Consider the following 26,165-nt stretch of genomic DNA (forward strand, 5'->3'; position numbering starts at 1 on the left):
CTCATTCAATAAATACTATCTATAAAAAATCAAATATTAATGTTTATAGTGAACTATAACCTGCCTAGTAATTACTTTTGTTTTTCAAAACTGGCAAACTCAATTCAAACTGATACAAACTAATTTTACCCCATTAACAAAATGAAGATGACTCAGTCCATGCAGTTTTACACTGGTGCTTATGTAATATCTATATTTACTTGGCTTTTATTGTCACTCAAAATAAGTATCGTACTGAAAATAAGAATGATAATTCAGTGCTTTACAGAAAGGCAAAAGGCAATTTGCAGAGTTATCTTTTTAGACAAGTAACAGAATTAGAATCCCCTACTCACCTTTCACTGAAATTCTAGTTATCTAAAAAAGACTGTGAAGAAAGGTTTGCTAGTATGTGCAACAGATAGGCCTTGCCAAAGACAGATGGTTTTTGGCAACAAGTTCTTAAAGCTTTGCTAGCTTTTAGTTCATGGCTGAACAAAACAATGTCTCTTTTTAAGTATCCTTATGTAAAAGTGATTATACTTAAAGATATCCAATTTATTATTAAATAAATTAAATAAACTAATGCACACATGACAAAACATGAAGACCAGTACATATACATATGGTCTCACCATAAATAGGGTATTTATTTTAGAAGAGGTTCCTTATTAAACCTTTCTTAACAGTGGCTGAAAGTTCAATTTTCCCTTCTCAACAAGTAAGATCCTTAATTTTAAATGATTATTGTTAACTGAAAACATTTGAGAGAGATGCCACAGAATAGAAAAAAGTGCAAATTACATTAAATACATATGTTCCAGAAAACTCCACTATTACAGGAGGATCCTCTGTAACTTATGGCTGTTTCATACAACATTTATGTTTAAATTGAAATTAAAAGTAAAATGTAGAGATAACTAAAAATTTGGTAATCTTTTAAATTTCCTCAATACACCTCTACCCCCATATAACGCTGTCCTCGGGAGCCAAAAAATCTTACCACGTTATAGGTGAAACTGCGTTTTATCAAAACATACTTTGATCCACCGGAGCGTGCAGCCCCCGCCCCCGGAGCGCTGCTTTACCATGTTATATCCAAATTCGTGTTCTATCAGGTCACGTTATATCGGGGTAGAGGTGTCTTAGCTACTGAGCATTAACAGACTTCTTTGTTGTAAGAAATTTGTCTTTTAAACATGTCATATTAAGAAAATGTTATTCCTCATCAATCCAGATTGGAACAATGCAGGCACCAGTAGTTTAAGAAATACTTTGCTAAGAGTATGGCCAGTTTCCAATTGACCAAAATATTAGCACTTACATCTGCAAGCACTGTGTAGCTTTAAGGAAACCACCTCCATTTTTAACACCACCAAATCCATTTAAGATAAATGTTGGACAGAGCTTCAAGAACTGAACTAAATAAAGGTCTGGTCTACACTAGAAAATAAGCGCTAGGTCGATGGAAGAATTCTTCTGATGACGTAGCTATGACCTCTTGGGGAGGTGGATTACTATCACCAATGGGAGAACTCCAAGTTTCATGTGGAGACAAGTCCAAAGCCACAAAAGCCAAGGATACAATGCGCACAAGGAGATACAAAGTGCCGTCAGGCTTCAAAAATTGAAAACAATAACTGTGTCACCTCCCATCCTCCATACAATTCTATCTTCACATTCCTCACTTCACATGCACCAACAGGTCTTACTTTCACTATTGAGGTAACACAAGGCACAGCTCAAGCATAATGGTGGTAGTAACACCAGTTCACTGCGCAACTGGGAATATAGCTGTAAATTAAAAAGCCACACTTCTTTTCTGAAAACACTTTTTCCTCCTTTCCAATTACCAACTTCAAACCTTTTTTCCATATCCCATTATTATGTGTTACACTAGTGCCTAACGGCCCCAATCTACAACCAGAGACACACTGTTCTAGGCCCTACACAAATGTAATAAAAAAAGACAGCCCCTGACAAGCTAGGTGTATGACAAGACAGGAGTGGATGAAAGACAAATGGCAGGGATGATTTGGTTACCACACGTTAAAATGAGCATATTTTGAAAAATAATAGGAGCACAGCAAAGCTTGAAACACCCGCCCTTCTCACTTGTTATGGGAAAACATGGAAGGCTTACGACATAATTTGAAATTCTCCACCTTTTAAAGAAAATAATTTTCTAACCTTGATGTTTTGAAAATAACCTTCCAAACATGAACTGATGCAGTGTCGTCTTCCTGGGGCTACTGAAAATTCCAGTGCCTGTGCTGCTGGCAACAGCTGTCTTAAGCAGCAGAATTAAATTAACAAAACCCTTGTAAGTTCCTTACTAGAGGCACTGGAAAACTCTGAGCATCAGCAGAGGCAGGTGCAGAGGCATATGATCCAGCATATGAAGCGTAACACTTAGGCTATGTCTACACAAGAAGTACATTACCAGTACAGGAACACCAATATACTATACAAGAAAACCACTCCTAGCATGGACACAGCTATACTGGCAAAGCTGCATTTTATATCAGTATAGTAACACTCTCATGCTTCCATGAGAGAAGCAAGCTGTACCAGTAAAAGTGAAGTTTTGCTAGTATAACTGCATCTACACTAGGAGCTTTGTCAGCACAGCTATGTCAGTCAGCGATCACACCCGACTGACACAGCTGTGCTGACAGAAGCTTGTAGTATAGACATAGCCACTGTTGTAAAGTTATAGTGAACAATACTGTACGCTATTTTTTGAGAGGTTCAGAGTAGCAGCCATGTTAGTCTGAGAGAGAGTGTGTGACAGGGTAGATTTGATTTAAATCACTAGTCAGGAAGACTCAATTTAATCATGGATTTCTACAGAAAAGTGCATTCTTGTTGTTTGTTATAACCTTAATACATATTCTTCACAACTCAGAGATAGATGTAGATTTCATTTTTAGAAGGTACACACTATACATTTTTAAGTGATTTATTTTGAAAACTTTTCAGATTAGTTTTACAGCTGTATCAGAAAAGAAATGATTGTTTGGTTATTTCATTTACCAAAGGTAACTGAAGCAGATATTTAGGAAGTCTTTGGGAGGTGAACTATCTCCAATTCAACAGGTTAATAATCATTAATATTTGGAGGATTTTCTTGCCATGCTATATTAGGAGAACATCACCAGACAGATACTTAAATTGTTTTATTCAACTAAAACAACGTTATGTATTCTGGATTCTTTTCTTCAACAGCAAACATATAATATTTTAACAAAACAAGCATATGAATTTTTGAATTTAAACATTCAAGTTTTTTAAAATCAGGTTCGTTTTTGATAAAGCTGTTTTTAACTAAAATAGTTAAATGAAATATTTAAAAAAAAATCCAACTCTCAGCCAGGTCAACATGAGAAACTTAAAATATTTACTTCTGCAACTAACTCAGTAGTCTTCACCTTCATTTTCCTGTTTGTTCATAATCTGGAAAAGAAAAACAAGCTTTTCTCCTTTTTCAGATCCCAAACGATTTCTCAACTTGGAATGAATTAGTCCAAAGGAAGAAAATATTCTTTCTACACCGGCAGAAATTGCTGCTGTTAAAAGTGAGATCATCATGTCAACAGTCTCTGAATCCAAGTGCTTAAGTGACTTCCACCAGTTCACTGGTGTGACTTTCTTTAAAACATTATCAGCAAACAGATATTTCTTGAATGGTTCCTATTCCCAAACTAGGTCTCTTTTACGGCCTGCTGCCATTGTAAGTTTTCCCTTCTAGTGAGAGAATGGTATGGTAGACCTCAAATCAATGAAAGCTATACTTAGGGTGACCAGACAGCAAGTGTGAAAAAACGGGACGGGGCAGGGGGTGGGGAAATAGGAGCCTATATAAGAAAAAGCACCAAGTATCAGGACTGTCCCTATACAATCGGGACATCTGGTCACCCTAGCTACACTCAGAAAGACCTCAAGACTTCTGGAATATGCTGCTCAAACAGTTTCACTTTTGTTTCTACTGCCTGTCCCTCCCTTCTCACGTTTATCTCCAAATTTCTTCTCCTTGTCCAGATCTATTCCGCCCCCAACAATCTTCTGTTCATTGAACTTTCTGAAACTTTGCACTTTTAGAGAGAGGTAAAGGATTGACTCTGTGTACACAAATTTGCAGAGGGACAATAGGGTTGCAGTGTGTTATTTCTCACCTCTATATATTATGTATTTTAAAACATTTTTGCTGTTAACAAAATGTGTTGTGTCCGGAAACATAAATCCACAGTTTGAGAACTGCAAAACTAAGCATCCCTAATGGTATAGATAGAAAGATTAACCTAAATAATCTACTCAGAAGCCCCTGGAACCCCATAAAATTGGGTCCCTAATCCATGAACTATTGGAACTCATTTACAAAACTTTTCTTAAACATTATACGAATATAGAATCATAGAATGTCAGGGTTGGAAGGGACCTCAGGAGGTCATCTAGTCCAACGCCCTGCTCAAAGCAGGACCAATCCACAATTTTTGTCCCAGATCTCTAAATGGCCCCCTCAAGGATTGAACTCACAACCCTGGGTTTAGCAGGCCATTGCTCAAACCACTGAGTTATCCCCTCCCAATATAATGTCTCATACTATAGAATTAGAATTTATAATCCCTATTCCATGATGAGATATCTTTGAGCTATAATGTATCTTAATTAAAACTATCTTTAGATAGGTTCTTTCCTCAAAAAGCATTTTATCAAAAAAATCTGATTTAAATAAAAAAAAATCCGATGTTTTTATTTATTTTTTTTTAAATCATTGATTTTTATCCACCCTGGTATGTGATCACATGACATTTGTAAATTTGCTAGAGGATTAAACATACAAGACAGAAGATGTAAAAAAAAACAAAAAACAACCAAACGGGGGGGTGCCATATTCCACCAACATATCCAACAGCAATGTGCTGGGAAAGAAACCAACCCTAAATACCAGAAAGGGTGATGGAATTTCTGCTAAGGTGCTGCTTGAGAGGCTGTTTTGGACTCCAGCTTTTGTATCACACTCCAGTTATAGAAGTCTAATAAATGTGACACTCTGACCTCCTACAGTTGTTCCCGGCTGCTGCAAAGGGGAAGAGTTTGCACTACTCTACCATTACAGCAGGATCTATTTTTCAAGTACAGTAACTCCTCGCTTAACATTGTAGTTACGTTCTTAAAAAATGCAACTTTAAGAGAAACAATGTTAAGCTAATCCAATTTCCCCATAAGAATTAATGTAAATAGGAGGGGTTAGGTTCCAGGGAAATATTTTTTTTTGCCAGACAAAAGACTTTAAAAATATACATACACGCAGAGTATAAGTTTTAAACAAACAATTTAATACTGTACACAGCAATGATGATTGTGAAGCTTGGTTGAGGGAGTGAAGTCAGAGGGGTGGGATATTTCCCAGGGAATGCCTTATTGCTAAATGATGAACTAGCAATTGGCTGAGCCTTCAAGGGGTAAACTCGTTGTTAATGTAGCCTCACACTCTACAAGGCAGCAGGAATGGAGGGAGGGGAGACAGCATGGCAGATGGAGACAGAGGCTTTGGCTACACTTGCACATTTTACTGCAATAAAGCCTCCCAGAGCGCTCTACCTTACTCCCCATCCACACTGGCAAGGCACGTAGAGCGCTCTGACTCCCTGGCTGGAGCGCTCCTGGTACTCCACTTCCCCGAGAGGATTAACAGCTGTTGCGCATTGGCTGAGACACTCCAGCTCCAGTGTAAAAGGGGAGTAATGTTATTACGTACTGATTGACCTCCGGAAACTCCCCTTAATCCTGTTAACTGAAGTGTCCTCTTTTGTTTTGTTGTGAACTCTGGACATGGAAGTGACATTTCAAAGTTCCAATTTGGGGGCTGCTTGTCAAAAAAACAAACACAGCTACTGTTTGCTTTGAATGAGTGAGAGGCAGGCAGGGGGGCTCCTTGGATTGCCGACTGCTAATGTTTGCTTGAAGAGCAGGGGGGAAAGGGAGTTTGGGGTCCATTTCGGGGAGTGGCTGCTTATCTTGTGTATGAGGAAAAAAAGAAACAGCTGACGTTTGCTTTCAGTGAGTGAGACAGAGAAGGGGGAGGGAGAGGGATCTGTACTTACATGACAGCATGCTGACACACTCAGCACCCCAAAAACCCACTCTCTCTCCCCCCACGCTCCCTGTCACACTCCACCCCATTCCCCCATTTGAAAAGCATGTTGCAACCACTTGAATGCTGGGATAGCTGCCCATAATGCACCGCTCCCAACGCAGCTGCAAATGCGGCCACGACAGTGCACTGGCAGCTGTCAGTGTGGACAGACTGCAGCACTTCCCCTACTCAGCTGTACGAAGGCGGATTTAACTCACAGTGCTGTACATCTGTAAGTGTAGCCAAGGCCAGAGACACACATCCTGTGCCTGTGAGAGAGAGACAGAGATGCGCATTTCCCCTTTAAGTATGCTGACCCACTCTTAAGTACACTGCCTTGTTAAGTTAATCAGCAAGCTGAGACCACAGCGGCTGCCAGGAAGCTCCTCCGTCCTGAGCCCTGCTGTGTGTCCCCCTACTCTATGGAGATGGGATAAGCAAAGTGCAGGAGCAAGGGGGAGGGGGACACCCTGACATTAGCCCCCCTCTTCTCCCCCTTTCAAGCAAGCAGGAGGCTCAGGGAGCAGCTCCAAGGCAGAGGGCAGGAGCAGCACGTGGCAGTAGGGGGAGGGACAGCTGAACTACAGGCAACTGATAGCCTGCTAGGCAGCTGCTGCACAGGGAACTTAGGGGAGCGGGGAGCTGATGGGGGGCTTCCGGCCCACCCTGGTGCCAAGCCCCCACCAGCTAGCTGCAAAGGGCTGCTTTTCCTGCAAGCAGTGGACAAAGCAGGTGGCTGCCAAACAACGTTATAAGGGAGCATTGCACAACTTTAAACGAGCGTGTTCCTAACCGATCAGCAATGTGACAATGAAACAACGTTAACGGGGACAACTTAAAGTGAGGAGTTACTGTACTACTCTCTCATGAATAACTCTAGTCCCTGCTTCTGCTGCTGCTCAAAGCTTACCAAGTACCCCAAAGGAAACTGTCATTGTTTGACATTTACACACTGCTAACCACCTTTCTGAATAGCAACAATTAAACTGACCAGTACTGTTAACTTTTTTTCTCACGGTTTAGTGTCTTTCCCTCTTCCACACTGTCTGAGGCCATGTCTACGTGAAAAAGTTAGGTTGACCCAGTTACATCACTCAGAGGCATAAAAAAAATCTAACCTCCTGCAAAGATAGGGCTACCTACCATCTCTCAAGGAGATGAATTAACTACGATAGGAGAACCCCTCCTGTCACTGTTGCGTGTGTCTCCACTGAAGTGATACTGCACCTTTGCCACTGTAGCAATTTAAGTGTAGACACAGCCTGAGGGCATGGCTATACTTGCAGATGTAGAGCGCCTTGAGTTAAACCAGCCTTCGGAGAGCGCAGTAGGGAAAGCGCTGCAGTCTGTCCACCCTGACAGCTTCAAGTGCACTGGCGTGGTCACATTTGCGGCTTGCAGTGGCATTGGGAGTGGTGCATTGTGGGCAGCTATCCCAGCATGCAAGTGACTGCAACGTGCTTTTCAAATGGGGGGTGTGGTGGGGGGGTGTGACAGGGGGTGTGTTGTGTGTATGTGGGGGGCTGGGAGCACGTCAGCATGCCACCTTGTAAGTTCAGACAACAGCAGACACCCCCACCCCTTCCCATCCCCCCCGCCGCCCTCTCACACACACAGCATTCCACACTAATGGCTTGCTTTGTCTCGGAGCAGATAAGCAGCCTGCTGTCAGAAACAGAGCTTTCAAAGGGCATATCCGCATTCCTGCAGCGATTCAAAAACAATGACAAGAGTGGCCACTTGACTTAAGGGACATTTCCGGAGGCTGATCAGAGCGCAGTAATGCAACACCTCGTTGCAGGGGTGCAGCAAACGTTATTCCACTTGCTGAGGTGGAGTACCAGCAACGCGGTGGCCGCAGAGTCAGAGCGCTCTACATGCCTTCCCAGTGTGGATGGGTAACGAGCTAATGCGTCCGGGGCTCCTTTACTGCGCTGTAACTCGCAAGTGTAGCCAAGCCCTTAGTCTGCAAAAGGCTGTGTTTATCAATTGTGTTAGATTGAGTTAAGAGAACTTTTCAAATGTGTTACATTAACACTCATTAAAATATAGAGTAACAAGTCTGAAGGTGCTATCCAGTTGTGTTGTAGCCTAGAATAGGCCTTTTCAATCATATTAAGCTAACTTGATTGAAAAATACCTTTTTTTTCCCCGCTAACGGAGGGCCTGCTGTTTTCCCCCCTCTCTGCTTGCATCCAAACAATTTTGTTCAAACTTTCAAAAAATAATTCAATGTAAAGCAGCGTCTAAACACTGAAAATGTTTGCCCTAAGTGTTAAAAAGAAACACCTGAAACAGGAGCTTAGAACTGAAATATTTTTACCACCTAAATTACAGAGGTGACTATCAATTCCACTATAAAAAGGTCAAAATTAAAAAAAAAAAAGGTCTATTCAATTACATCACTTGAAGACAGATATCTAAATATTGATACATTTTATAAGTGCTTGTACACAAATACTAGAAGTGTAAATACAAAGATGGATGAACTTGAATGCCTGATATTAAATGAAGATATTGATATAATAGGTATCATAGAAACCTGGTGGAATGATAATAACCATGGGACATGGTAATACCAGCATATAAAACAAACAGGAATGACAAAGTAGGTCGCACTGTTGGGGGAGGACATTATATGTGAAAGAAAGTATAGAGTCAAATATAGCAAAAATCTGGAATTAATCAAACTACCACAGAATCTCTAAAAAGAGAAGGAGTACTTGTGGCACCTTAGAGACTAACCAATTTATTTGAGCATAAGCTTTCGTGAGCTACAGCTCACTTCATCGGATGCATAAAGTGCATGATGAAGTGAGCTATAGCTCACGAAAGCTTATGCTCAAATAAATTGGTTAGTCTCTAAGGTGCCACAAGTACTCCTTCTCTTTTTGCGAATACAGACTAACACGGCTGCTACTCGGAAACCACAGAATCTCTATGGATAGAAATTCAGTGCTTGAATAATAAGAGTGCAGCAATAAGAATATACTACCAACCACCTGACTGAGATGGTGACAGCGACTGTGAAATGCTCAGAAAGAGGAGAGAGGCTACACATTGAGACCTGCAAATCTGCAGATATCTGCGGATCATTTTTGCAGATAGTGAATCAGATACAGATACAACCATGCATGGCTCTACTCACTGGTGGTACCTGGCCCGTGGTACCTGGCTTGCACAACCTGGGGGACGCAGTGCTCTTGGGGCCGGTGGCCAGCAGCCAGTCCAGCCGCTTCCTGTCCAGCAGCTCGGGCCTGTCGGGCAGCATCAGCGTCCCCACCATGGCCTGGCCCGACAGCACTGGCTGCACTCCCAGTCCTGGGCCCGGCAGCTCCTGGGCAGCAGCGCCTGCCCCTAGCCAAAGGGATTGGAGCAAACAGGGACCCGGCACCCCACCCCTCCACCCTACTGTGATGCAACCTGCACTGCTGCTGCCATGTGCCATTGCTCACAAGCTCCCGGGAGCAGCACACAATGTGATGCCCATTCCCCACTCTGTGCCATCCCTTCTTCTCGAGACCCCACCCCCATGCTGCTCCTTACCCCCAGTCCCCACCCTGGCGCTGCCTCTTCCCTGCAAGACCCTGCCCCCCACTTCCTTCCCCCCATCCCCCTCCCCGGTCTCTAGCCGTTGTGAGACGGCTTGCTGGTGCAGATGCGGAGACCGGTAAAAGACAGCTAACAGATTGTGGGTCAAATCGTGGGTTGATCCTGGCGGATGCGGATCAGGTGCGGATCCACATTTTTGTATCCGCGCAGGGCTCTAGCTACAAAAACAGAAAACCCAATAATAATGGGGGATTATAACTATCCCTATATTGACTAGGTACACGTCACCTCAGGACAGGATGCAGAGATAAAATTTCTAGTCACCATTAATGACTGCTTCTTGGAGCAGCTAGTCCAGGAACCCACAAGGGGGAGGCCATTCCTGATTTAGTCCTAAATGGGGCAAGTATCTGGTCCAAGAGGTGTATATAGCTGAACCCTCAGTAATAGCAACCATAGCGTAATTAAATGTAACATCCTTGTAGGGAGGAAAATAACAAAGAAACCCACCACAGTAGCATTTAACTCCAAAAAGGGAAACTACACAAAAATGAGAAAGCTAGTTAAATGGACATTAAAAGGAACAGTCACAAGCGTGAAATGCCTGCTAGCTGTATGAAAACTATTTAAAAACACGATTATAGAGGCTTAAACTACATATACACACCCCAAATGAAAAACCTCACAGTAAGAGAATCAAAATAATGCCACCTTCACTAGCCAACAGAGTAAAAGAGGCAGTTGCAGGCGTAAAGAGATCAAATCCTACTGAGGAAAATAGAAAGGAAAAACTCTGGCAAGTCAAGTGTAAAATATAATTAGGTAGGTCAAAAAGAATTTGAAGGAAAACTAGCAAAGGCACAAAATCTAACAGCAATTTTTTTTTTTTTTTTTAAGTACATCAAAAGCAGGAAGCCTGACAATCCAGCAGTGGGGTCACTGTACAACTGACGTGCTAAAGGAGCACTTAGTTGTGAAGAAGCTAAATTAATTCTCTGCAACAATCTTCACTGCACCAGATGTGAGGAAATTCCAACACTTGAGCCATTTTTTTAGGGCACAAATCTGAGAAACTGTCTCAGATTAAGGTATCAATAGATTAAGTTTTGGAACAAACTGATAAAATTAAACACTAATAAATCACCAGGACCGGATGGTATTCATCCAAGAATTCTGAAGGAACTCAAATATGAAATTGTGGAAATATTAACAGTGGTATGTAACGTATCTCTTAAATCATCTTTTGTTGCAGAGAACTGGAGGATAGCTAATGCAATGCCAATTTTTGAGAGAGGCTCCACAGACAATCCTGACAATTACAGGCTGTTAAGCCTAACTTCAGTATCAGGCCAATTGGTTGAAACTATAGTAAAAGAACAGAATTATCAGGCACATATATGAACACAGTATGTTGGGAAAGAGTCAACATGGCTTTTGTAAAGGGAAATCATCCCTTGCTAATCTATTAGAATTCTTTTTTTTTTTTTTTTTTTGGGGGGGGGGGGTCAACAAACATGTTGTCAAGGGGGATCCAGTGGATATTGTGTACTTCAACTTTCAGAAAGCCTTTGACAAGGTCCCTCACAAAACACTCTTAAGCAAAGTAAAGAGTCATGGGATAAGAGGGAAGGTCTTCTCATGGATCAGTAACTGGTTAAAGATACGAAACAAAGGGTAGAAATGGTCAGTTTTCAAAATGAAAAGTAATAAATATTGGGGGTCCCTCAAGAATCTGTACTGGGACCAGTGCCACTAAGCATATTCCTAAATTATCTGAAAAAAGGAGTAAACAATGAGATGGCAAAGTTTGCAAATGATACTAAATTACTCAAGTCCAAAATTGACTGCTAAGAGTTATAAAGGGATCTCACAAAACTGGGTGACTGGGCAAGAAAATGGCATATGAAATTTAATGTTGATAAGCATAAGAGGCATCATCCCAACTATAAAAAAAAGTGATGGGATCTAGAATAGCTGTTACCACTCAAGAAAGAGATCTTGGAGCCATTGTGGATAGTTCTCTGAAAACATCCACTCAATGCGCAGCAGCAGTCAAAAAAGCAAGCAGAATGTTGGGAATCATTAAGAAAGGGATAGATAAGACGACAGAAAATATATCGCCTCTATATAAATCCATGGCACGCCCACATCTTGAATACTGCGTGCAAATGTGGTCACCCCATCTCAAAAAAAAGATATATTGGAATTGGAAAAGGTTCAGAAAAGGGCAACAAAAATGATTAGGTGTATGGAATGGCTACCATATGAGGAAAGATTAATAAAACTTGGACTTTTCAGCTTGGAAAAGAGATGATTAAGGGGGGATATGATAGAGGTCTATAAAATCATGACTGGTATGGAGAAAGTAAATAAGGAAGTGTTATTTACTGCTTCTCATAACACAAGAACTAGGTGTCACAAAATGAAATTAACAGGCAGCAGGTTTAAAACAAACAAAAGGAAGTATTTTTTCACACAACGCACAGTCAACCTGTGGAACTCCTTGCCAGAGGATGTTGTGAAGGCCAAGACTATAACAGAGTTTAAAAAAGAACTAGATAAATTCATGGAGGAGAGGTCCATCAATGGCTATTAGCCAGGATAGACAGGGATGGTGTCCCTAGCCTCTGTTTGCCAGAAGCTGAGAATGGGCAACAAGGAATGGATCACTTGATGATTACCAGTTCTGTTTATTCCCTTGAAGGCATCTGCAATTGGCCACTGTCGTGAGACAGGATACTGGGCTAGATGGACCTTTGGTCTGACCAGTATGGCCATTCTTATGTTCTGATTTAAATTTTTTAATTTAAATTCCCTAATATTGTCAGATTACAAAAGTCATATCACTTCCACGTACTACACGAAAAACCATTTTAAAATACGCACTGAGATGCATTCTTTTCAAAATACTTCACAAACCTTAATTTGGGACCATAGCCAACTAAATTACCAGCAAGCTGCCCAGCCGTGCAGCAGCCTATTTAGTGCCATGCAGGCACTTAAGGAACGCTCTCGTGGACCTGCGCGGCCGGGGGAGGGGCACCCCTCCCCCAGCCCGAACTCTGCTGCGGCGTGGCCGGACCCAGCTGCGTATGGGTCACCCGGATCTGCTGGGGTGACGTGGCCAGATCGGCCCCAGCCGTGGCTGGGGTGGGGCAGCCTGGCCCCAGCCGTGGCCAGACAAGCCTGATCCAGACCCAGGCGCAGCCCTCCCTTGGCCCAGACCTGCTGGGGCCAGGGGAAGGGGCGCCTATCCTGCAGCCCCAACCCCAGAGCTGTTGCAGCAGGGAGAAGCGCCTCTCCCCCCCAGCCCAGGTGCTGCTGCTGCGGGGACAGAGAGCTGGGGGAAGTCCTCTCTCCCCGCCGTAGCCCCTGAGCACCCTCCTGCACTCTAACCCCTCATTCCCAGCCCCATCCCGGAGCCTACACCCCCAGCCAGAGTACTCACACACCTGCACCCAAACCCTCTGCCCCAGCCCTGAGCCCCCTCCCACACTCCGAACCCCTCGGCCCCACCCACCCCCATGAATTTTGTTATGTGCACTGATATGAAGGTGATGTGTCACACCATCTCCACATTGGTGAACATAAAATTCATTCCGCACATTGGTGGGAAAAATTAGAGGGAACACTGATAGCCAACATATTGTTTTGACCTACGTAGCCCATAATTCCTTTAATAAACCCACATTTTTATGAACTACGGTAACATTACCTACTAACAAAATTAGGTAAAGGTCAAGATTTTCAGAAGTGACTACTTTTTGGTGCCCAACTTGAAAAACCTTGTATGGTCCCAATTTTCAGAAGGCAGGTGCTCGGCACTTTTGAAAAGTCAGGCCCCTTTAAAGTGTCAAACTGGGCTGCCAAAAATTGAACCATACAAAATTCTTAGCCAGAAAACTCAGCCTACTAGACACAAGCAGATACAAAAGACAAGGGGCCCACAGGTGAGGGTCACTGTACTGGAAAGAAACTGAGCCTCAACTCCTCCACATACTAGAATTTATTATCAAGATGCCATCCAAAGCCACTTCTTGAGACTCCAGCATTCCTATCAGCTTCTAGCTAGTAGTTTCACAGTTCAACACATTTGAGCTCTATCTCCCCTCTAACTCCTCAAAGGAAGAAGAGTATCTCTTTCTTCTCCTGGAGAACCCCCTGAATGCTTCAAAGATGCAGATTCTTACAGCTTTAAGCCATCTGATCATGAAGTTACTGAGAGGATTTCAAGGCACAACTTGAAACATCTCTAAGTTGCACCAATGGCCAACAGCCCCCAAGGGTCTATTCTGGCAGCTGGGAATCACTGAGGCATAAGGACACCCCATCACACCTTCATAGTAGGAGCATGTCTACACTACAGCACCAGAGACACATCTTCCACTGACATAAACCAGGGGTTCTCAAACTGAGGGTTGGGACCCCTCAGGGGTCATGAGGTTATTATGTGGATGGTCACAAGCTGTCAGTCTCCACCTCCAAACCCTGCTTTGTCTCCAGCATTTATAATACTGTTAAATATTTAAAAAATGTGTTTTTAATTTGGGGGGGGGGGGGGTCGCACTCAGAATCTTGCTGTGTGAAAGGGGTCCCCAATACAAAAGTTTGGGGACCACTGACACAGACACACCTATGCCAGCAGTTCAGTCAACCTAACTTCGGCACTCAGGACACAAAATTTTTCATGAGCAAAGCAGCTAGGTTGATCTAACTTTTAAGGGTAAAGGCTTAGAAAAGTGGTGAGATAATGCCAATACATTGGCTCTACGCCACTTAGCCACTTTGCTTCCACAAGAGCAATCCTCATGGTGCCAGAGAAGCCACATTTACAGCTGCTTTTTATCACCAGAGAAGTGCAAACAGTACTACAGAAGAGCTGAAAATCTGGCCTCAGCTCTTCAAACTCAAACTCCCCCCACCCCCGTTTCGCCCCATGGCTGCTACAAATAAAGGGTGGGGAAGAAAAGAGGCTTCCCTCCAACCTCTTATTTTGAGCCCTCTTCCCTGTAAATAATTCCAAACGTGAGCTTTAATAATAAAATGTGGCTGCGGGAGCAGCAGTGGCCCTGATAGGTTTTTAAAAATGTAACTCACAGGGTGAAATTGACAGGATTCTTGATACAGTAGTTTTACTACTGCTCACAGGATTCTGAACAGCAGCACTGAAACTGAGTTTTGTTAAATACATACTGTTGCTGCTGGGCAAGACTATGAAAAGTAGCAAAAGCAATTGCTGTCTAAAACATCAGAAAGACAATGTTGTATCTGCGCACATTATATGGGTTATCTTGAAATTTTAAGGGCTTCACTTTTATACTCGTATATAAGCTTTAACTCAGTAGAAACTAATAATTTAAGTTCTAATGCTCAAAAGGGAAATCTTCCCATTCACTAAGAGAAACTGCATTTTCCAAGGCCCACTACTTTCTTCACCCCTCCTCTTAACATACCTGTCTACAAATAGTTTATATCAAAATAAGCAAAAATTTCTGGAAAGTAAATTATATACCTATGTGTATTTCCTATTTCACTAGTTAAATCCATATCACTTGTAGACCTGAATAAAGAATTAGAAGTCATTTCTTCTGAAGCACATGACATTTTAATTTATTACTATACTGCTACTGCTAAACTTGTAAAAGCAGGTGCAGCCGGTATTCAACCCATCGCTGCTGGAAAGCAGAGGAAGAAAGAGAAGGACACATACTTCTTTTATATTTTTCCACGGGCGAAGGAGTGAGTACCCACCTCTTTCATTCCTGCTTACAAGTTTAAGTAGCAACACAATGAAAATTAAAATACCACCTGAAAGTTAACACCACTGCTTCTTCAAATCTTATGGACAGCAACCACACTGAAACTCAGCACATTTTTGTAGATTTTACTTCACTGTTCCTGGCACATAGTGACTCACCAGAGAAAGCTGTTAACTCAGAAAAAGGTGAGTGCTATTTCCCAGTTTTTATTAATACACTGCCTCACTTAAAGCAATGCAGAGTGTGCATTTCCTTGCACTGTTAAGTGATGAAGATGACAATTTTTGACTTCAAGTTACAGGGAATCTACTGTTTACTCTAATGACCCATGCCCAATGCTGCAGAGGAAGGCAAAATATTGATTCGGGTCAACACTTTAATGTACCTCTTCCTAATTACCCTTGAATACAAGAACAGTTTTCAACATAAAACACTTCCACCGCTAAGTTCCCATATATAAAGTTTAGCTTGAGTGTATATTTTCCCTTCCCAAACTCTGGGTCCACTTCCTGGTTGAAGGCAGTGACTGGGGAAATAAGGCTTTCTGATCATACTTGGAATAGATCAACGGGGGGAAAAAACAACATCCCAGTGATGGGGGACATTTACATATTTAATATCTATATATAGTTCATTTCATCTGAGCTGGATAAGTTATCCCCACTTTGGTGAAAGGAAAAATTGAGTAAGAGGTTAAATAATTTACATATTGAGTAGCGACAGAAACAGAATCTTGGTTCTCCAAGTCCCATATCCTATTCCTGGCCCACGACCCTTCCGCTTGGGAAGACTGAATAGCCAGCTGCTAGGAAGAACTACATACTGTTACTGGCTGGCCACTCTAAGGCTTTGTCTACAATAGCACTTTTGTCGGCCACAGGTGTGAAATAACACACCCCAAACCAACATAAGTTTCACCGACAAAAGCACTGGTGTGGACAGCTCTATGTCGGTGGGAGATGCTCTCATGCTGACATAGCTACTGCTGCTCATTGGGAGTGCTTTAATCTCCCATGAGCATAGAGCAGCTACACAGGAGACCTGACAGCGGTGCAGCTGCAGCAGTGTAGCTGTGCTGCTATAAGGTCCATAGTGTAGACATAGCTTAATACCTGCAATGGGATTGAGTGGAAGAGAATTTATGGCTTCACTATCCCTAGGATCATTACCAGGTGCTGGAGAGCACCCAACCACTGGAGTAGACTATAGTCCCTACTGATTCCTCACTTTTGTGGGAGATTCAGGCAACAAATGTTTCTCCCACTTCTGGGTATTACTCCTAAGCATCCACCCTGATCAAATGCAGATTTCCTATGTGGCTTTAAACAAGCCAGCCAGTGGCTACCATATAGTCTTGATTCGAGCCTCTCAATCCTCAGCAGTGTTAATTATGCACAATAAAGTTGGCTCACTGAGGGAAAACACCAATGATTTCAACCAGAAGTGAGAAGCGGGAGATGGAAACAGAAAAGTCAATCTCAAATTAACTACAAATTTCTAATCCACAATCGGGAAACGTTCCCTAAACAGGTTTAAATATTTCCAAAGTAGGAAATGGGAATACCTATGTGAATCAAGTTAAGCACATGCACGTGTCTGCAGGATTGAGGCCTTTGATTATTATAACAACCTCTTCCTCATTTCCACCCACTACCACAAAAATATAAACTCCAAACATTTCTAGACTTTTGAGTCAAGAGGATACGGTTCATATGCCCCAATCTTACAACTGCATGGGGGCTCCACAGGGACACAGGATCCGTGCAAATGTTGCTGCAGGATTGTAGGAAATATTGGATTATTCCAGTATTATAGGAAATCATGTCAGCCATGGGAATTGGGAACACTGAGAAAATGCATTCCATGAGGCTGCAAAGTTGTCAAACCAAAAACATCTGAAAAACTGCCTAGCAGTCTGAGCACAGGACTAGGAATCAGACACTAGAAAATGCTGATTTGCCATGTGATTTTGGACATGTCTCTGTTTCTTCAGAGTCACTGGCCACATCTACACTAGCGAGTTTACAGATGCACAGCCGTGCAGCTGTAAGATTGCTCATTTAGCCACTCTATGCCAAAGTGGGAGAGAGTGCTCTGGTTGACATAAAACTACTTCAATGAGCAGCTAGCTATGTCAACAGGAGACACTCTCCCACCAATATAGTGCTGTGCACACTACCATTTATGCTGGCAAAACTTATATCCCTCGTGGAGTGTTTCTTTCACGTCCTTGAGTGACATAAGTTTTACTGACATAAATGATAATGTAAACATGGCCTAAGAACACCTGAGTTGCCCCCCACCCTAACAGAGAGATTATAACAAATAATTTGGGCATAAAACAGACAGTAAAGGGGAAATGGTTTCAATCTGGAACTGAAATTTACAACAAAACTGTTCATCACCAGAGCAAGAAGCTTTAAAAATAAGGCCTTCAAACAAGGCCCTGTAAAGCTACTGAGATTGTGAGTGTTTCAGTGAAACAAAACTGTGGCAAAATCCATCCCAAATGAGCAAGAGAACTAGTTTAACATGAATCTTAGTAAGGGGGGGCATCGATCCCACCCCCCAGAAGTGCAGCGCTGTGAGAGGGCAAACCCAGAGGAGCAAGGCTGCAGATGCACCCCGCTCTGCCCCAATACAACCCCCGCCCCGGGAGAACGTGGTGCCAGCACTGGGTGCCGGGAGGGGGCCCCGCGGGCTAATGGTGCAGGGAGGGGGGCGCTTCCCACAGGCCTTAGACCCCCCCTCCCCTTTTGATGCTAGCTAAGCAGTAGGAGAAACCCTGGACCCCGACCTCCCTGCTGCCCTAGTCCTTCCCCACTGCCCCATCCGTCCCGCCGCCAGCAGCCCGCAGTAACGCCGCGGAGGGGAGGGACGGAGCAGGCCGCACGGCCTGCGCACCTGGGTCCGTGCGTCCCGCACGCCCTGGCTCCCCCGCCCCCGGGGATGGGTGCCGCTACCCTCCCTGCCCGAGCGGGCCCCGAGCAGCGGCGCCGCTTGCAGGGCCCGCGAGGCGGCCTCACCTTCGCACTGGTTTTCTGCGACCCGCCTGGCGTTTTGTCCGCCATCTTGATTCTCTCCCTGGCTCAGCCCTGGCGGCAAGGAATCGAGCACCGATTGAAGAGGGAAGGGGACAGGCCGCGCGGAGGAGGCGGGGGGGGAAGTGCGGCGAATCGATGGCCGAGCTAGCGATGCGGATGGCGGGGTTGCGGCGGCGGGTCTGGCTCGGCCTGATGAGCGCGCGGCAGCCGTTGTCGACCTAAACACACTGCAGTGTGCTGCGTTTGTGTCAGGGGGCCTGACTCTCCCGTCACGTACACGCGTTTTACCCCAGTGTAACCCCATTGATTGCACTGGAGTCACACCAGCTTAACACTGGCGTAAGAGAGTGGTGAATAAGGCCCCAGGAGTGAGCGTACTGGTAGGGGTGAAACAGAGTGGAGGATTAGGCAGAGTAGTGGCACTGGCCACTGCCTGAAGACAGGATACTTGCCTAGGTGGACCATTGGGCTGACCAGTACAATATTCTTACTTTTTTTTATGTTTGCTCTGGTACTTTACTCAAATGATAATTCCCTTCCTGATCCTGCTCTCAGTTTTGGGAGCTGCTCTCTGTATGCAGTTCCCATGCCACCAGATGTGCGCTGTTTCATGCAGCTGGGACTTTGCTTCTCATTCTGCCTGTAGCATGCATGTCACTGTGAGGCAAAGTCAGGAGAAGATCCCCCATCAGTGAGAGAGTGCTGTTGGAGTGGCTGCTTCTCCCAGGCCTTTACAATGGGTAGGATAATGAGGCAAGCTTGGAGCTCAGAACTTTGGAAGCAAAATGCCCCTTAATATTTAAGTAAGAAAGCTGGGGAAAAGATAGAAAAAAGAGGAAAAATGGATGGTGGCATAAGGGGGTAAAAACGAAGCAGGAACGGGATGAGAAGCCAACTGGAAGGTTGGTAGGGAACTCAAAGTGGGCAGAGAGGTAAGAAGGAAAGAACATGATCAGAAAGGGGCAGAGCAAAGGGGAAGGGAGGGAGAGACCAAGAATAGATAGAGAAGGGGAGGGAAATGAATGAGGAGAAAGACAGGTTCTGAATCAGCAAGGTACTTAAGCATATGAATAGCCTATTGACTTTAGTGGAACTATATATGCACTTAAAGCTAAGCAGTGTCTTGCTGAATCTGGACTTCAATGCTGGCGGGGGTGGGGGAAATTGTATCTATGCCTTTATTATCTCTAGAGTCGATTCCTGCAACAGGCTCTACCTGGCTGTCTACAAAGGCCACTAGAGATATGTCTACATTGCAATAAAAAGCCTGTGGCACAGCTGCAGTTGGCCTGGGTCAGCTGATTTGGGTTTGCAGGGCTCAGGCTGTGGGGCAATAAAATAGCTCTGCACATGTTCAGGCTCAGGTTGACAGAGCCTGGCCTCTGAGGCACCATGAGTGGGGAGGGTCTCAGAGCCTACGGCCTCCAGCCTGACTGCCTGAATGTCAACAGTGCTATTTTTAGGCCCATGGCCCAAGCCTTGTTAGCCCAAGTTAGTTGACCTGTGTTCTGTGACTCAGTGCCATGAGTTTCTTATCATAGTGTAGACATACTCTAGGAAGCATCAGCTAGTGTTGAACATGGTTGCCCAGCTTCTGAGCAAGGTGAGCTGGTGGGAGCATTTTACATTACTGCTCCATACTGCACTGTCTGGGTGAAGTTTTAGGTACTGGTTATGATCAGCAAAACACTGAAGCACCCTTGTACTTAGGTCCCGTTTAAGTCAATGGACATGCTTATAGCTACATACACAATTGCCATCATGGGGGTGCTTTGTTGATATACCATGTTATATTACAGAACTTTGATAAGATGAAATGTCAGCCAAAGATAGCCTGTTCCTAAAGTTGGGGTGAGAGACCTGTAACTTATTGCCAGGATGATTATGGTGAGGAAGATCAGGTTGTATCATTAATTAAAGGGAGGAGATTGGGGGGCAGTGCATGAGAGCAGTCAAGCATGTTCACAAAATCCAAGGATGACAGGATTTTGAGAAGAAGAGTATGATCCACAGTGTCAAGGTAGGCGGCCTGGTGAAGCTACCGACGTAGGTTTCCCACTCCTAGTTTGTGGAGGATGCTGCTGGAATCTTTTCCATGTAATCTAACTGCAGAGCTGTTTTGCTTCTGGCCTTAAACAATGTTTCAGGCTGACTTTATTTGGGAGACCTTGCACTCCCACCCCCCATCTCTTTCTCTCTTGCATATACACACTAAATAATACAGAGATTAATTGTTCCTCTTTCATTTTTCAAACAATCACCTTGCATGGATTAACTTAATCTTTTTCATAATCTACACATCAGAACTTCTGGTAAAAATAACTTGTTAACAGTGGAAATTGAATTTCCATAGCAAATTCTTATTAAAATTATCATTTGTGTTAATGTGGTAATTGATTTGTTTGCTGTTTTCTTATTTTATGAGTACAGAAAATTTACAGTTGGTTAGTAAAAAGCCTCTCAGAGATAATTCATTCAAATGGCATACTGGGGTTCTATGTGTATTGTGTCTCAGTGACTCCATACCAAATTTGCTTAGTTTATAGCTAAAGAGATGGATATTTTCTAACTGCCAACCCAGCAGACTCAGTCTGTTTTTTGAAAGTCAGGATGGATTTTTTCTGACTCATCATCACAAGTAATGAAGATTCTGCAGGCCAAATTCTCTAGAGTTACACCTATTCAATCCCATTATCTTCCCATTCTGGCCTCAATTACGACTGTATACATTGTAAGTCTTCAGTGGGGTAACACAAGTGTAACTGAGCACAGAATCTGGTCCCGCAATTGGAATTTGTTGATGCACAGCAAGAATAAAATCCAGCTCACTTGCTGATTATTGCATTAGCTTTGCAGTAAGATTAAAAAACTGTACAAAACTTTTTTGGAGCCTAATGTGAGTATGACTCTGAATACACACAGGGAGTTGATCTGTTGAGTAAAAAGGTACTTTTCAGAGCAGAACCACACTTTGTGTTATTATCCAGTCCCACTAGAGGGCACATATGGCACAGTTGATTTTCAAAAGAAAAACAAAATTACACACAGCCATGGATGTAAGCAAGCATATGTGATGTACACCACAGGATGCAGATTTTAATTTCTGGAGGCAGCATTACTCTGGAATACTGGCAGGTTTCTTTGTCAAGCATTTATTTCCATACGGCTACATCTCTATATCTAAGTGCATCTGCTTTGTTAGTGATCATAGTGGACTAAATTCGTCCCTCATGTAGCTCTGTTGACTTCAGTTGAGTTACTCCAGGGGATGCATTTGTCCTCATTGTGTGTTATTTCTGATCTACATTGGGAGTTTATGTATGCTTTGCTACTGCAGGCACAAGCAGTGGATTGAGTATGGGCCCAAATTTCAAATTGCATGTCAGTTATCTCCATGAGGATGTTTAAAAGAAGGAAAAGAGGAAATTCAAGTTATTCACAATAGAAAATAGCCTGAGACCACTTGTAAGGAAATCTGTTACATTTATGGAATAAATTCCGATCATAAAATAGCTTATTTTAAATTTGGAATGGATGTTGATTTTACATTTGACAAGTATGATTTCTGATTCACGGAAAAGAAACTTGAACAAAGGAAATTTAGCAAAACAAATTGGATCACTTTCCAATATGGTAGGGGAGTGGAAGGGTCGCACTGGTGTGGCTGAGGAGAGGGTGGCTGGACACAGAGGAGGCATGTGGGGGAATGCCCATTTCTCTCTGCCCCTCCCTACCTTCAACAGCCACACTAACACACAGGCACACCACATGCACACACACACACCTCCATGCAGAACAACTCCCCAGCAGTGTAACTAAGAAGCTGGGGACACCAGTAGGGGCCCCTACAACTGGTATGGAGCCACAGATCCTCCCTACAGAGTGTATGGTTCTTATTAAGGGCACAGAGAGCTTATATCTAACAACCCCATTGATTTTACTTAAATATTACATAACACAGCAACCAAAGCCTGCTGTAAACTACAGCCTGCTGCAGTCCATTCTGCTCCCTATCGTTCAGAACCCCACCTTTCATGCTGAAGAATCAGTTTTGATCTCCCCAGCCACACTTACCTCCTTATACATCACCTGCTCCACATAGGGAGGGCATGAGCCTCCTACAAATCCACTGGGCTCCATCCCGAGTTTTGGAGTGAAACCACTGTCAGTTCTGAGGGGAGAAATGGGAGGAAGATAATTCCTTCCTCTGACAAGATTTAGGAAAAACTCAGTCAGGGAGTCTTTACATCCCTCCAAACCTGGTCATACAGGAATTGCCACAGGAAGGGGTGATCCGGGCCAGTGAATCTTTAGGGGTAGATAAAGAAGGATCCTTGTATTCTTGTGGTCTGGACAACAACAATGCGGGAATCCCCCCAGCTTCCTAGAATTCTCTTGATGGCCTACCCATTTGATACAGGATTAATATGCATTGTCACCCACTCCTTGCCATCTTTTATTATGTAGCTCTGGGCCTAGATAGAGCCCTGAGTTAGAGGCAGAGCAGCAGGAGAATATGAAATATATAGAAAGGACCCACAGAGATGCAGGAGATGATGCAATAGGAGGGGATGCAAGATGCTATTGGACTAACCTGGTGTTGCACTGGCTGAGATACCTGGATTAGAAGGTTTCAGAGTAACAGCTGTGTTAGTCTGTATTCGCAAAAAGAAAAGGAGTACTTGTGGCACCTTAGAGACTAACCAATTTATTTGAGCATGAGCTTTCGTGAGCTACGGATGTAGGCATCCGATGAAGTGAGCTGTAGCTCACGAAAGCTCATGCTCAAATAAATTGGTTAGTCTCTAAGGTGCCACAAATACTCCTTTTCTTTTTTCTGGATTAGAAGGAAGATCAAGGACTCTGGGTAAAGACAAATGTCCAGCTGGAAGGGTGTGTGTTGTGGGAATACAAGCATTTTGGGGGAGACCTACCATTTTGGTGATTGCAGGCCCCATTTTGGCTTTAATCCATTCATTTAATCCACTTCATTAATTCTTTTAATTACTCATCTCATTGTCTCCATCTAGCTGCTTACTGCTCAGCTTCCGGGCACATGTAATTAATAAATTGTACCAAAGTAAGAGCAATATGATCCAGAGTATGCTGAGAAAAGGAGGGGTGACAAAGCCATAGCTGACCTTTTAAAGGTCATCTCTAACAATACATTTCAAATTAAAGTGAATTCCTGAATCCATGCTATTTATAAAGCAATGCAGCAGCCCTGTAGTACAATAGCAGCCAGCATACAGGGAGTGAATGATAATATCATGCCATCTCTTGGGCTTAAGTGAGGCATCACAGAGATGCAGAAATCAATGAAGGATTACTCCTGGGAGAGATGGACTAATAAAAAGATAATCATAAAAATAATATTTGGCACTCGTACATATTTTCAGTAAAATGTAGCAGGTCTGGAAGGATGCAGGTATCAGAGCTCCTCAGTTATTGTCATCACAATAATAACCAACATTAGTGTTACCAGATTTGCCTGTTACTTTGGGATATGCTCATTTATCAGGGTTACTCTTCTGGGGGAGGGGAGGTCTGTAATTCTATCAATGTATTGCTTGTGATACTTGTGTTCTCATACGGAGCTCTACTTTTCCCGGCTGCAAGTTCCCTCCCAATGGTGCTATCTGTTGTAGGAGCAGCAGTGATCTGTATGCTCTGTATGACTATGCTATGTATAATCTTTATGCTCAAAAGGTCTATTACACTCCCCCCTCCTTTTGTCTCCTCTTCCTCTTTGAATACCTGTGAAGTGGCTTTCCTCCTCCTCCTTCCTCCTGGAATGCTTGTGTAAGCAGTGTCAGGATGAGCTCCACTCTGACATCTAGTGGTGAGGTGTGGCAAGTTGTGGAAAAGAACTTCAGGGGCCGATCTCATTTCCATAGGCACACCCACCCCGCCTAGAATGAGGCCATAGCTGCCCAAATGGTCACTTTGGCTGCTGTGGGATCCCCAGTGTCTCTGTTATTGGGGCAGGAAGAATAAATTGTTATTACCCTGATTATGGGAACTGTGCTTGGAACTGTACTTGGCCTTTTGTTATGATGGAGGGACTCACCATCAACTAAGTAGCACTCGCTAGGCAAGGGTCATGGGTTCCAAAACTCTGTGAATTGAGAGAGGTTGGGGACAAGTATTAATACTTGGTGGTATGGGCCCCTTGGTGAGGGCCTTACATGCTAATTGCACTGCCTCCTCTCTCTCCACTGTGGAATATCAGAGCTAATTTTGATTTCATTTGGAGTCTAGTTATGGGCTGCTGAACTCACTATGGGCTAATGGTGCACCAGCACTGAGGCTCCCCTACTACAAGCTGAATTCACCTAAGAGCTGAAATCACTGAGCATTGTGTTAAGTAGTGGGGGAGCCTGAAGATATATTGTGGAGAAGTTTGCGGGACGGCTGGAGTGCCTTGTGGACAGGCTGGTGGAGCAGTTCATAGGACGGCGGGAGCTGCTGGTGGGACGCGGAGCGGAGCAATTTGTGGACTGGCTGGTGGAGCAGTTCGTGGGATGGCGGGAGCTGTTTGTGGGCCGCGGAGCGGAGCAAAGCAGTTTGTGGGGCAGCTGGTGGAGCGGAGCGGAGCGAAGGCCTATGGAGCTGTGGGGCGGTCAGCTTCAGATCATGTAAGGTGCCTTTTACCCCCGCCCGCATCTCCACCCAGGTTGGGAGGTAAAGCTCTGCAGATAAACTTTTGAACTCTGGGGCCGCCCTGACCAGGGACAGAGACTTTTGGGTCATTGGACTTTTGGGACTTTGGGTGATTTGGGGTTGCTGGACTCAAGAACCAAAGGGAAAGGGCATGCCCCAATTTGCTTGGGGTGGGTTTTTTGCTCTTGGGTTGTGTTATGAATCCTGTTGGTGGTGTTTCCCCAACATAATGCCACATTGTTTCTCTCTGTTATTAAAATGCTTTTTGCTACACTCAGACTAGGTGCTTGCAAGAGGGGAAGTATTGCCTCTTGGAGGCGCCCAGCGGGGGTGGTATATATTTGTGCCAGGTCACTGGGTGGGGGCTCGAGCCGGTTTGCATTGTGTTATTGGAATGGATCCCCTAGATATTGAACCCGGCCCTTGTTGCTGCCAACTCTGATGGGCAGAAGTGTTACACTTGTGGGATGAATGGGCTGCTTCAGTAGAGCTCCAAGGTAGACAAGGTATCTGGGACTCTAATTAGGCAGTGATCACACACTCAATGCCTGGACACTGCCTGAGGTGTAGTGTGACCAACCAGAAGCAGCCAAGTCATCTCTAGTCGCAGGCCATGAGGAGCAGGTCCTTAAAAGGGGAAGGGGCCATGTGCTCAAGTGTGCACTCATAAGCTTGTACCACTGTGTTGCAGTCCATCGTGCCTTGGGAAGACTTACCTTCATCACACCATCTATTGCTGCCCTGTGGGACACTTACCTTGAAGGATCCTGACATCTCCAGTGCTGTGCCTGTCCTGGGAGCGTGAGTATGTGAATGTGACCCCCCCCCTGCCCTTTTCTTTGAGTTTAGCTATCAGAATAATAAACATGCTGCTTTCTGCCAAACTCTGGCCACCTGGGGTGTTGTTAGAATGGCTCCAAAAGAAAGGGGCAGACCCCTGGATGCCGGGGCGGTTCCACCTGGGAGTACAATTCCTGAACTAGAGCTCATGTTGGATCAATATGCACTTATAAACGGTCCCAATAAGGT

The 26,165-nt window shown here is 44.0% G+C and overlaps 1 protein-coding gene across 9 annotated transcripts in view; it reads right to left on the reverse strand.

The window, feature by feature from the left end:
- The window catches only part of LOC102937703 (U2 snRNP associated SURP domain containing), a 69,383-nt gene extending 50,618 nt beyond the window's left edge, over window positions 1-18,765 (reverse strand). For 2 of the 9 annotated variants that reach the window (XM_037909277.2, XM_007055002.4), the window contains exon 1: window positions 18,456-18,765. In XM_037909277.2, coding sequence (XP_037765205.1) covers window positions 18,456-18,500 — 45 coding nt within the window. In that variant the 5' untranslated portion in view covers window positions 18,501-18,765. The remainder of the gene's footprint in view (window positions 1-18,455) is intronic. The other 7 variants (XM_037909278.2, XM_043522826.1, XM_037909276.2 and 4 more) reach the window with 6 other exon arrangements.
- Window positions 18,766-26,165: the final 7,400 nt, after the last annotated feature.

Source organism: Chelonia mydas, chromosome 9 (assembly GCF_015237465.2).
Source record: "Chelonia mydas isolate rCheMyd1 chromosome 9, rCheMyd1.pri.v2, whole genome shotgun sequence".
NCBI lineage: Eukaryota > Metazoa > Chordata > Testudines > Cheloniidae > Chelonia > Chelonia mydas.